Source organism: Rousettus aegyptiacus, unplaced genomic scaffold, assembly GCF_014176215.1.
Source record: "Rousettus aegyptiacus isolate mRouAeg1 unplaced genomic scaffold, mRouAeg1.p scaffold_m13_p_2, whole genome shotgun sequence".
In the NCBI taxonomy this organism is placed as follows: Eukaryota; Metazoa; Chordata; class Mammalia; order Chiroptera; family Pteropodidae; genus Rousettus; species Rousettus aegyptiacus.
This window is the reverse complement of record NW_023416295.1, coordinates 155,936,989-155,948,308: the sequence shown is the minus strand read 5'-3', so window position 1 is coordinate 155,948,308 and position 11,320 is coordinate 155,936,989. Positions and strand designations below refer to the sequence as shown.

General features: G+C 50.5%; 1 protein-coding gene across 1 annotated transcript; it reads right to left on the bottom strand.

Annotated features, from left to right (window-relative positions):
• Window positions 1-3,622: 3,622 nt before the first annotated feature.
• RBP5 (retinol binding protein 5) lies at window positions 3,623-11,283 on the bottom strand. Its single transcript, XM_016162854.2, has 4 exons — window positions 11,056-11,283; window positions 10,589-10,767; window positions 8,358-8,459; window positions 3,623-7,897 (listed from the first exon to the last, which is right to left on the bottom strand). The coding sequence occupies exons 1-4, from the start codon at window positions 11,126-11,128 to the stop codon at window positions 7,844-7,846; spliced, it is 408 nt and encodes a 135-aa protein (XP_016018340.1). The 5' UTR covers window positions 11,129-11,283; the 3' UTR covers window positions 3,623-7,843.
• Window positions 11,284-11,320: the final 37 nt, after the last annotated feature.

The following is an 11,320-nucleotide window of genomic DNA, read 5'->3' as shown; positions in this document are numbered from 1 at the left end:
AACCTTGGGAAGCTTATGTCTGAAGACAAATTGATGTCTTGCTGTCTCAACTCTCCCCCTCATCTCTAGTTCTCACACCTTCTGAGCCTGCTTTTGGGTCCATTGAATTTTATTTCTCATTAACTGAGACAGGGGCAAAGGGCAGAAGCAGGGAGAGGGGAAAGTCTTCAAAACTGTGTTTGTGGGGGATGGAGAGAAAGCAGAGGAAGTACAAGGGTATGAGTGCAGGAAATGCGCGAACACATTTGAGTTCGGATTTTTATTTTGCTTTTGTCTTTGCAATGCCTGTTGGTGCTGCCACCTGCTGTCCCATATGAGAAAAACCCAGGGTAGAGGGGCCTGGTCCAGACTAGGGAGATTTTCCTTCTGCCTCCATCTGACCTTAAAGAGGAAAGAAAGGGGACACCTGCCTATCTCTGGACTTTAGAATTCCAGAGGGGCAGATGCTTAGATGTGGCCCCTGGTGCTGGGTGCTCAGTTTGTGCCTGGGCTTAGGGCTGGGAGACGGAAGGGCCTATGACACTGAGTGTCCAGCCACATCGTTTTGTGGCTGGTCAGGTTTTCACTGCCCTAAGTCGCCCACTGCTCATCCTTTTGCCAACTTGGCAAAAATTAAGGCTTTGGTGCTAGGATGAGGGTTATTTGTGATGACATTCAAGGTTTAGAACATGTGTTCGTTATCTGTGGTGTAATAGATCACCTGCATGCCCAGGAGTTTATAACTGCAAATGTATTATTTTACATAGTTTCTGAGGGTTGGGAATCTAGATGCAGCTGAGATGGGTGATTTCAGAAGGCTTCAGTCACGGTGTCTGTCAGGGCTTCCATCATCGGAAGGTCTGACTGAGGCTGAAGGGTCTGCTTCCAAGACGGCTCGGCTCACTCCCGTGGCTGTGGGCAGGCGGCCTCCATTCCTCAACAAGTTTCCTTATTCATAGGAAACTTGAGCGTCCTGGTGACATGGCAGCTGGCTTTCTCCAGAGTAATCTAAGGTAGAAAGAGCAAGGCTGAGGCCAAAATGTCTTTTTAAAAATATTTTTATTTCATCGTGATAGGAATACTTAACATGAGATCTACACTCTTAACAAAACTTTGGGTGTACAATAGAGTATTTTAGCTATAGGCACAGCACTGTACAGAAAATCCAGCACTGTGCAGAAACCTAGCCTTAAAAGTGACATAGGATCACTTCTGCCATATTCTTCTGCTAAAACTGACGTCCTGCTGTCAGGACCAACCCCGATACAACATGGCAGGGGGACGACATGTGGATGGGGGTGCCGGGAAGCAGGAATCACTGGGGCCATCCTGGAGAATGGCCATCACGGAAATAGGCATATTGTTTTAATATAATGAATACAGATCATTTAGCATGATGTTATCTGGGCTTACCTAATTCCAGGTGCATTAACCTGAAGCCACGGTGCCCTCGAGGGCTCTGGCCCTCTCTTCCTCTACCTTAAGATCTGAAGGGTCCCTTCCTCCGTCCCTTTCAAGGATCAGAACTGCACGGATCAAAAAATGACCTACAGGAGACCAACCACAAGAGGAAGTGGGACTTCGAAAGGATAGGAAAGGGTTAAAAAGGACCAAGAAGCGGTTGAAAAGGAGAAGGGATGGGCAGGAAGGAGAAGCCCCAGACAGAACACCCTTTCCAGCCTGGGGGAGGGGAGCTATCCTGTGAGTCCTCAGAATCTAGGGCTTTGGTCCCACGCCAGCAGGTTGTCCAAAAGGCAAGTCCAGAGGCTGGAGGTTCCGGTTCCAAATGCGCCACCCTGGGGGCTTTGTGTGGACTGTCAAGCCTGAAGTCGAGTCCTTCAGTAAAGGACTCTTTAACCAGACTGTGTATGTGCCTTGCTTGCTAACAGCGAGGCGGTTCCCGCGGTCCGCTGCGCCACCCCTGCCTTCCGCGTGAGGAGTTTATGGGTGAGGCTGCGTTTGTACCTCAGACCATGGACTTGTATGTTACTCTCTGCTGTAGTTCACTTTGTTTTCTCCAAGCCTTTGACAAACCCGTATGTAAACGGTGTGCCCTTGTTTCATCTGTGCTGTTGGGAAAGAAAGAAGAGGTGGGAGGAGAATGGGGTGGTGAGTGACAGCAGGGGGTGGGGGCTGGGGGCAGGGGTGGGGGCACCTGGAGGAGGGGAGAGCTGTGCGAACTCACTGCCCCTTCCCATGTTGGGGCTCTCCCTCCACTGGGGACCTGACAGGATAGGCTTTAATTATATTAAGGATGACGATAGTGTCCTTACGGCTGGGTCAAGGATGGGGTGCCAGGATTTTCCGAAAACAGCCAGAAAGGAGAGAAGCATGCACAGGAAGGGTGAAGGGCAAGCTAGTTGGTCAGTCATGGATATCAAGGCTGACCAGACCGGTCCTGTGCGAGAACAAAGTCACACAGAAAGAAATAATTTGTGCGGGATCACACAGTGAGGCAGCGATAGTGACTCCTCAAATAGTGCTCTTAGCTGCCTTGCCTGCCTGCCTGCCTGCCTGGGTCGGCGAATACCCACGGCTGTTGTTACATGGGAGGTGCTGGCTCTCAGCACTCTTCCAGAACGATGGCTGGAAAGGCCACACCAACAATACACGTCCGTCTCCCCATACACCGTTCGTAGAAGAGACAGGTCCAAGACGGACTCATGAGGGCCACGCACTTCATGTCGAAGGAAAACTTTGCAGGTGGCACTCAAGTTGACCCTCCCGCAAGATGTCTTGGCTAGTCTGCTGAGTAGGGGGTGCCCCAAACTGAGGCACAAACAGAGGGATCCCTGGAGGTTCGTTAGGGTAGAAAGATGACAGGGGACATGCTGCAGGAGATCAGGGGCAGGAGGGTGGAGGACTCTCAGGCAAGAGGAAAGCATGAGGAAAACCCTAGGGCAGGGCCGAGGGTGCTGGCTGGTTTGGGCATCCATGGCGAAGGAAGGGAAGGAGCCAGGAAGGGTCAAGGGAAAGTGGCCGCACCTGCAGCTGGTGACTGGAGGAACCAGGGGCCTGAACCCCCCCTGCCATAGGGATCCAGCCCCTTGAATGGGGTAGCTTCAGTGCGCTCTATGGGGGAGGAGCCCAGGAGGGACTCCGGGGGTGGGGGTGGAGCCTGATGGCGCTGTGGACAGCTGCCTCTGCAGTCAGGGGCTGGGCAGCTGTCCCACCATCATCAGCTCCGTCTCCCCTGCTCTGAAGCCTTCGCTCGCCGGTGGGAAGGCGAGGGTGGCTGTTGCTTTGCAACGTAGCCTGGCCGGCAGAAGCAAAAGTAGCCTTCCAGATGCTGGGGCAGAGCGCTTGCTTTCGTGGCAAGGAGGAGGCTGAGGGATACAGTGAGAGATTCCGGTCCTGGAGCCCTGGGGGCGGGGGGAGCAACAGCTCCCCATCATCCCCGTTACCCCCAGATGTTTTACCTGCCTGGACAGCCAAAGTGAGGGCTATCCTGTCTCTAAATCTCTGGTGCCAGTCACCTACATTTTGGTATAAATATAAGTCACCATGTGACCTCAGGGGCATGGACAGTGACGCCTTATCCTTAACTGTAAAATACGGCGCTTTCCTTCCAGTTAAGAGAATTTCGATCATCAAGGTAAGAATTAGGAGATAATAATAATAATAATAATAATAACAATAATGGCTAAACTTTATCAGTGCTTACTCTACTCCAAGTATTATGCCAAGTGATATCACAAAATAACCCTTGTTATTGCCTGCGTGACCACCAAATGTTGCTTGTTTACTAAAGGTTAGTGGCTTGTATATTCTTACAATGCTAGTAAGAGGCGGAAGTTGGATATCAGAGCCTGCTCACCTGACCACTACGTAATACTCCCTCTCAATTAGGGGTGCCATTTTAGGTTCATCTAGAGCAGCAGTCCCCAACCTTTTTGGACCCAGAGACTGGTGTTCCTATGAGAATTTAATGCCTGATGATCTGAGGTGGAGCCGAGGTGGCTGGGGAGCGGCCACAAATCCAGATAAAGTTTTGCTTGTTCACTGGCTGCTCACTTCCTGCTGTGGTCCAGTTCCTAACAGGCCATGGACTGGAACTGGTCCATGGCCCGGGGGTTAGAGAACCCTGATCTAGAGCCTCTGAGGCAAGTGGTTTATCCATGAACTAAATGTCGTAGTTATGCCGATGATCCTTGGCTTGGGCACTGCCCACTGGGGACAGAATAAGGCCTCTTAGGGCTCCCCCTCTTCCTAGTGGCCAGGACAAAAGTGAGGGCAGTGGGAAGTGAGACTTGGCACCAGGTGTGGGTGTGTGGAGGCAGGAGGTTCATTCCTAGATAGATGTTGGATCAGGAAGTCTTTGAGAAAACAGAGGTCCCTTTGTTCTTGCTAGAAGAGTAAATGTGGAAGGTCAGCTCCATTTCATGTCCCTGGAACCTAAATGGCCTCTGGTGAGGGTCCGTATTCAGTGTGGAGTCCAAGTGCCCACAGAGCTGGCCTAGAGCCATTGTTTTGACTGAGATCTAAGGGAAGAGGAGGACCTGGTGGGTGCTGGTTCTGGCCTCAGGGCGGGCACGACCACTGCTTACACCCCAGGCCTCAGAGGCTTTGGGTACCATCTTTGTTTCTTTCTGTCCTCCATGCAAACTCAGGTCAGCTACATCAGAGACCTGTATAGAGCCTCTCGATTTGCTCATCGGGCCCCGTCACCCTTTCACGTTACTCTTTCATCTCCTGCTGTACCTGCAAGTTCTTCCCCATCCTCACCTGTCCATAATCATGACACAGCCCTGGGGTGGCTCCAAGTCAGTGGCCAAGGACGCTGATGGCATGGGTGCTGTTATGGTTGAGGGAGTTATGGTGAGGGGAAGTTGGGAGAGACGTCCCAGAGAGCTTGGCGGGGGTACTGGAGGTGGTCCCTGGGATGGGCAGGAGCAGCAAGCTTCGCTTTGGAGGGGGAAGGACAGCCCGAGGAAGGGGTGGGAGGGGAGGAGCGGGCCATAGCCAGGGGCAGCCCCCGCCCTCGTCTTCACCCTCAGCCACATCATGGATGCAGTCCTCTTGCTGACTTTTGGGTATTTAAACCAAGATCAGATGGGGTTTTTGTCTCTTAAGAGATGACATTCAGGTGAGGAAAAGGGACCAATGTGGACAGGCCTGTGCTCTCTCTTGGGTTTGCAGTGGCTTCCGGCTAGGGCGGACTTTGTGCTTTAGGGCTGAGAGATTTCCTGCTTCTGCCTGAGCTACCTTTTTACCACACAGGTCTGGGCACGTGGGATGAGGAGAGAGGGGGACAGCTGGGGAGGGGTACAAGGATATACTTTGCCACTCCTGCTTCCTCTTGGGCCCCCTCCCAGAATGTGGAGCCCGAGCCCGTGCGCAGCACGCGGGCCTCTGCTTCAGAGGGCACGCAGCTGGTCCTGTCCTCCTGTTGGCCAGTTTCTTCTAAGCAGAGGGATCTGGATCGATCTCAAGGATCACTTGGCGTTTAGGCTGGAAGGTTGTTGGTAACCGTGTAGTGCTATCTGGGCCTGGCATGGGGCTGGCTTAGAAAGGTGAAGTTATTCCATCTCGCAGGGGAATAAACATCTTGAATTCCTGATCATCTTCCTGGGTTCTAAGACTCTGATCAAATAAATCAAAGTTAGTCCTGAGACCCACAGCTTTGTGTGCCCCGGGAAGGACTGCGGTGAAACCCACCTTGGGACCCACCCGCCTGTCTCTGGCTATTGCTTCCTCCCTTGTCTTCTTCACTCATAAGTTGGTGTCTCTGTTCACCATCATTGCCATCTGAGGATGAGTGAACAGCCTGATTTGAATGAGGGTATGGGTCTTGTCAGGGTGAGTCTGCACGTTGGGAATTGGTGTGCATGCATGCATGCGTGGGTGCGTGCATGTGTGTGTGTGTGTGTGTGTGTGTGTGTGTCTAGTGGGGAGTGGAATATCCCAGAAGGTGGCAGAGGAGAGAGGAAGGAACTTGGATCTCTGGCTCCCACTGCAGTGAGCAGCGCCCCCTGCTGCCCACAGGGGAAACAGCAGCCAGAGCTCTTCACAGTCTCTTGCAGATGCCTTTGCACAGTTCCTTCCAGGCTCCCACTCTCTTGCAGGTGCCTCTGAAGCTGCTTAGTCCTTCTCTGGTTGCTTGTGTTACTTTGGGGGTCTTTGGGCCTCTTGCTGGACTCTGGATCCTGGAGGGGTGATGTGGTGTGGATGCTCCTGCAGTGTGGGTGGTGTGGATGCTCATGTCCACAGGAGTTTTGGGGAATCGAGGCCGCTTTCACTTGGGTCTGATAGTCACCATGGAGACCTCCAAGCTTCTGGATCAGGCCCTCTGGTAAGGCTCCAGTGAGGGGCATTGAACTGACATGAATGGCACAGAGGACAGTCTTGTGGAGAAAGGCTTGGACATGCACTGTGAACTCAGAGCATCTAGGACACTGTGTTCATTTGGTGACTTAGGCAATGTGTGAATACACATGGAGCACCATCCTTCAGCTTCTCTTGGAAAGAGACAAATAGGACCCAATCCTCAGAGCTTCTCCTGGGCAGCTTTGCTGAGAGGAGTACTTCCTACTCTCAATCTGCTGAGGTCATTTGCAGAGAGGCCGGGTAAGGAATAAGCTATTCAGTTCCACTCTGAGTTTTTTTTCCTGTTCTTTCCCAATACATTCCAGGGTGTGTGGTAGGGGCAGAGTTACGAGCTTAGTTCCTCTTGGCCAAAGCACCAGTGACTGTCCTGAATGTGTAGGGGGCCTAGCTCTTACAGAAAGAGAGGGTGGGAGTGTTCATCTAATGAGCACAGGCCAGGGACTTTCCAGCAATCCCCCATCCCTACCCCACGCAGGCTCCATTCCCACCCCACACTGAGGCCTCTTGTGCCACAGGACTTTTATTCTGAAAGAACCGAGGCCGCTGGAGGTAGGGAGGTGCCAGAGGGAAGAGCTGACCCTGACCCTGAGCAGGCCTTATCCTTCTGGACTATTTTTTTTTTTTTTTTTTTCCAGGGCAGTGATTCTGGGCCCTAAGGGAGGAGCCTTGCTGTCCTTGGTTCTCCCCTTTATCCTTTGTCCCCAGCCTTGCTGGCCTTTAAGCAGAGGGTCCCTATAGCCAGGCCTGTTGGTGTTCTCCCCAACGTTGCCCCCACATCCCCATGGCTCTCATCTTTTTAGCCCTTGGCCTTGTATCCACCATTTGCTTCCTTCTTGTTGCCTGTCCTTCTCAAAGCAGATGCGGAGGCCAGGCCACTATTTAGAAGCTTCCCATTCTCCCCAGTACTGGAAGCAGGTCTTACCCAGTTCCCCACTTCTTCCTCGACATGTGGAATGAAAGTTTAAGATAGCCAGGATGCCTTCAGAAGTTGGTAAACTGAACTCCATGAGGGTAGGGCTGTGCCTTGGGCCTGATTCTATTGAGCATTTGAGGCTTTCTCTAGAAAAAGGACAAGGAAATGGACAAGAAGACTCTCCCAGTAGCTCCTGTTTAAATTCCTGAACCCTAGTCACAGTTTTCCAAAAGGTCCACTGGGATAGAGTTTTCATTAACTCTCAACTACTCAAAGCTTAGTTTTTTCTTAGATGGAAATTGAGAGGCCAAATGAACTAAAGAGAGTTGAGACTGGTTATTCTTAAGGGCCTTTTCCCCTTTGCTGTTTCTTGTATCTTGGAGGCCAGACCTTGAACTGGATAGGTGGTCACTATTGGGCAGTGGAGTGTGATAAAGAAAGAACTTTGGCCTTGAGGGCTGTAAGTTATAGATTAACATGGGGTAGGTTGAGGAGGGACCCAGAGGGAGGTTAAGTGGGCTGAGAAAGGAACTCTTGATCTGGGACAATCTGGGTTTGAAGGGGCATAAGCAAGCGGAGTCTGGGGACCGGCACCATCTGGAGCAGCCCTCAGTTTCTCTCTGGCTACTTGACCTTCCTGAAGACCTGCTCACACACTGCATCCCTCGCAGTCAGTTCCTGGGGATAGAGTAGGAACGATAAGGAGAAAGAAGGTTCTTGCCAGATGGATCTCCTTTCATAAGGTCCCTAACTTCCATTTACGCCTTCAGGAAACATCAACTAGAACATTTGATATATGGGGAATTGTATCATTGTTCCAGACCCTCAACTTTTCACCCCAAAGGAAGGAAGGTAGCCAGGTCAGGGAATGTGAAATGGTGAAGCCTCCATCTCTCCAGTTATGACTTATGGACATTCCTTTGACTTCTAGCCAGGACCCACCGTAGCCACTCTGTTTTTCCTCTTTCCACTCCTCCCTGTGCTTTTGTTTCCCTTCCTTGGTTGCCTTCCTTGGAGAGGGGGCAGGCAGTAGAGTAGTAGACTTATCTGATTTGGGCACAGGAGTGAATCTTAGCTGGAGGCCCCTCTTCCAAACGTGCTCATTTGGGTTCCCTTACCCAGCCCTCACCCAGCTTACCAGGTACAAGTTCTCTCCCTCCAGCCAATGCCTCCAGCCTCGGTTGGGCACCTCTCCTTTTTGCACACAGACCAGCTGCTCCTCCTCCCAGGTGACTATGGTCTAAAGAAAAGGCAAGAGTAAAGGGAGCCTGGGGGGGGGGGCAGGATCCCCAAAATGCACCCAGCTCACTTTGGCTCGGCTGTCCCCTTTCACACCACAGTGGATACTGTCTTGCTCCAGTTGCTTCATTCTGAATGAGAAGGCTGCTCTGATTTAGCAGGACTCCCCTCCCCTACTCCTAAAGGTCGCTGAGGGGGACGCTGAGGGGGACTCGCAGTTTGTCTACAGTGGGGCAGAGCAGAATAACTGGGGTGAGATCGGGGAGTGAGTGGCCAAAAACAGAGGCTTTATCCTCTGAATACTTTTGGAGGGGCCTCTGGGAAAGAAGAGAGATCATTAGGGAGTCCCACCAGGGATCTCTTTCCTCCCGTTTCTCAGTTTCAAGAACAGCGGTAGTGCCCCTGAGAATGAAGGATCAAGCCCCCTGACCCAGAACTGGGCAGGCCTGGCCATTGCAATTAGTATTTATTGAAGCCTCACACAGAATAGGTCCTGCTAAAGAAGGATCTCAGAATCTTGATCAGATAGAACAGTAAATAGATATCTACTACGACACCAGGCAAGACTGTGGGGGATGGGAGTGAGAGGAGCCAGTGTTCACGGAAGGGAGGAGTTAATCGGATTGTAGATAATGGGAAATTTCTAGCAAGGAAAGAAACAGCATAGAGCTAAGAAAGAAGAACAAATAATTCTGAGGGGCCTTAACCTAGCGCGTATGTGGTGGGAAAGACCCTGGTGTGTCCTGTGAAGCATAGGGACCTTATCTTGAGTGTAGTAGATTGTCACTGAAAAGGTTTAAGTCTGGGAGTGATGTGCTCACTTTTACAGGATAGATAGATCCTTGGGGCTACACTATGCAGAGTGGATTAGAGAAAGGTTAAGTCTGAAGGCTCATTTTGGGCACTAAGTGAGAAACGAAGGCCTGAATTAAGATGATGATAGTGAGAAAGGCTCAGAAAGAACAGATGAGAGCCGTGTGGAACAGCAGTGTGTAATAGAAATATAATGGGTCTTAACTGCAAGCCATGTATATAATCGAATGATTTCTAGCAGCCACAGCAGAAAAGTAAAAAGCAACTGGTCAAATTAATTTTAATAAGATATTTTATTTAACCTAAGTTGTCCAAAATATTATAATTTCAGCACATAACCAATATATAAATTTCTGAGATGTTTTACATTTTTTTTTCTTGTATTGCCTTAAAAAATCTAGTGTATATTTTACACTTACTACAGACTAGTTACGTATTGGATTAGTTACCTTTCAAGTGTTCAATAGCTATATATGGCTAGTGGCTAATATACTGGGCAATACAGAAAAGTTATAATGACTTCTTGACCAATTAGATATGGTATACTCATTCATGCATGCATGCATGTGTGCGTGTGTGTGCTTATGCGCACATGTGTGTGTGAGTGTGTGCGCATTCGCCCATGTGTTGGGAGCATAGAAGTAAGGAGACGTGAGATATTGACCTTGGCTCCCAGGTTTCTAGTTCTGCTGGTTATTACCATTAATGGATACTGTAAATACAAAAAGCAGGAATAGATTTGGGTAGGAAGATAATGACTCTGGGTTTGACCTTGGGGCAAGCATTTTGCAGGCAGTTGAAAACTTTACCCTGGAGCTCAGGAGGTAGCTCTGGCTGGACAATACTGTTAAGGACAGACTATAGATGGTAGCCGAAAGCATGGGTGTATACAGTTGTGCTCATGGATGGTGTACAGACAAAAGGAAGCCAAGAACAAAATCCTGGGGAAGATTCCAGTTTAAGAAATTAATAGGGAAACTAGGGTCTGCAAAGGAGAACACAAGGAACATATAAGAAGCAGAAATAAACACAAGTGAGTGGGGTTACAGAGGCTAAGGGAAAAGAGCCCCTGTGGTGACCAACAGGGTCAATGGCTACAGGGTAAATGAGTATTTACTCAATAGCCTGAGGTTGACCCTCTTTATGTCCTTTTAGCTGGTGATAAGAGAGGGCAAGGGAAGAGGGGAGGGCACCAGGAGCCAGGCAGTCATTCCTTCCCAGTTCTGGGTGGGTGAGGTCACTTTATTTTGTCCCCTATTGTTAAGTGACACTTACCTGCTCATCCACATCCCCTCCCACAAACCTGAGGAAAGGTACCTGGCATTTTCGTCCATCCACCACACTTAGGTCCTCCTCAAACTCAACTCCCACTTCGAAGTCTACAACGTAGTTGCGGAAGGTGCTGAGGGTCTTCACCGTCATGTGGTTGCCCTGATGGTCAATCTCCTTGTCTGGCCTGAGCAGCAGCGCTATCTTCCGCAAAGCCATGTTGATGTCTGTGGGGGTTATCTCATAGCAGGGATCCTCTTAACCAGCCAGCCAGGGTCTCCCCCACCTGCAGCAGCACCTTGGGTCTGTTAGCTTTCCCTCATCTGGGTCTGGACTGCGGATTTACTCCCTCCTAGCAGTGCCCCTGGCTAGAGATGGATCCTAACTCAGGTGTCAGCTCCTGAGACTCTCCACACAGTCCAACCCCAGCATTCCCCCTTCTCAAGGAGATGGAGAGGCAGAAAGGGATAGGGAAAGGGGTAGTGAAAGGGGTCCGAGAGGGGGAAGGCCATTACTTAGTGCTTGCAGGTAGTCCTCCATATTCTTCTGCGAGACAAAGCAGTAGTAGCCGGTGAAGTTGGGAGGCATTGTCCAGGCTGGCCAAGGTGGAGATCAAGATGTCAGGAGACTATAGGAGACTTGGAGAAGAGGGAAGGGTGTGGTCTGGTAAGTGGAGTGGTGAGACTCCAGGCAGGCCTTCGCCCTCACAGAGACAGGCTTGTGTAAAGGTCTATCCTTACCAGTGTTTTTATAGAGCTGGGGCCCTGTTGCAATAAGAGT

Coding starts and splice junctions, on each gene's coding strand:
- RBP5 (XM_016162854.2), bottom strand. CDS start 11,128: ATGCCTCCCAACTTCACCGGCTACTACTGCTTTGTCTCGCAGAAGAAT. Junction 10,768..11,055: donor GGACTACCTGCAAGCACTAA/GTAATGGCCTTC, acceptor TAACCCCCACAG/ACATCAACATGGCTTTGCGG. Junction 7,898..8,357: donor AGGGAGAGAACTTGTACCTG/GTAAGCTGGGTG, acceptor CTCTATCCCCAG/GAACTGACTGCGAGGGATGC.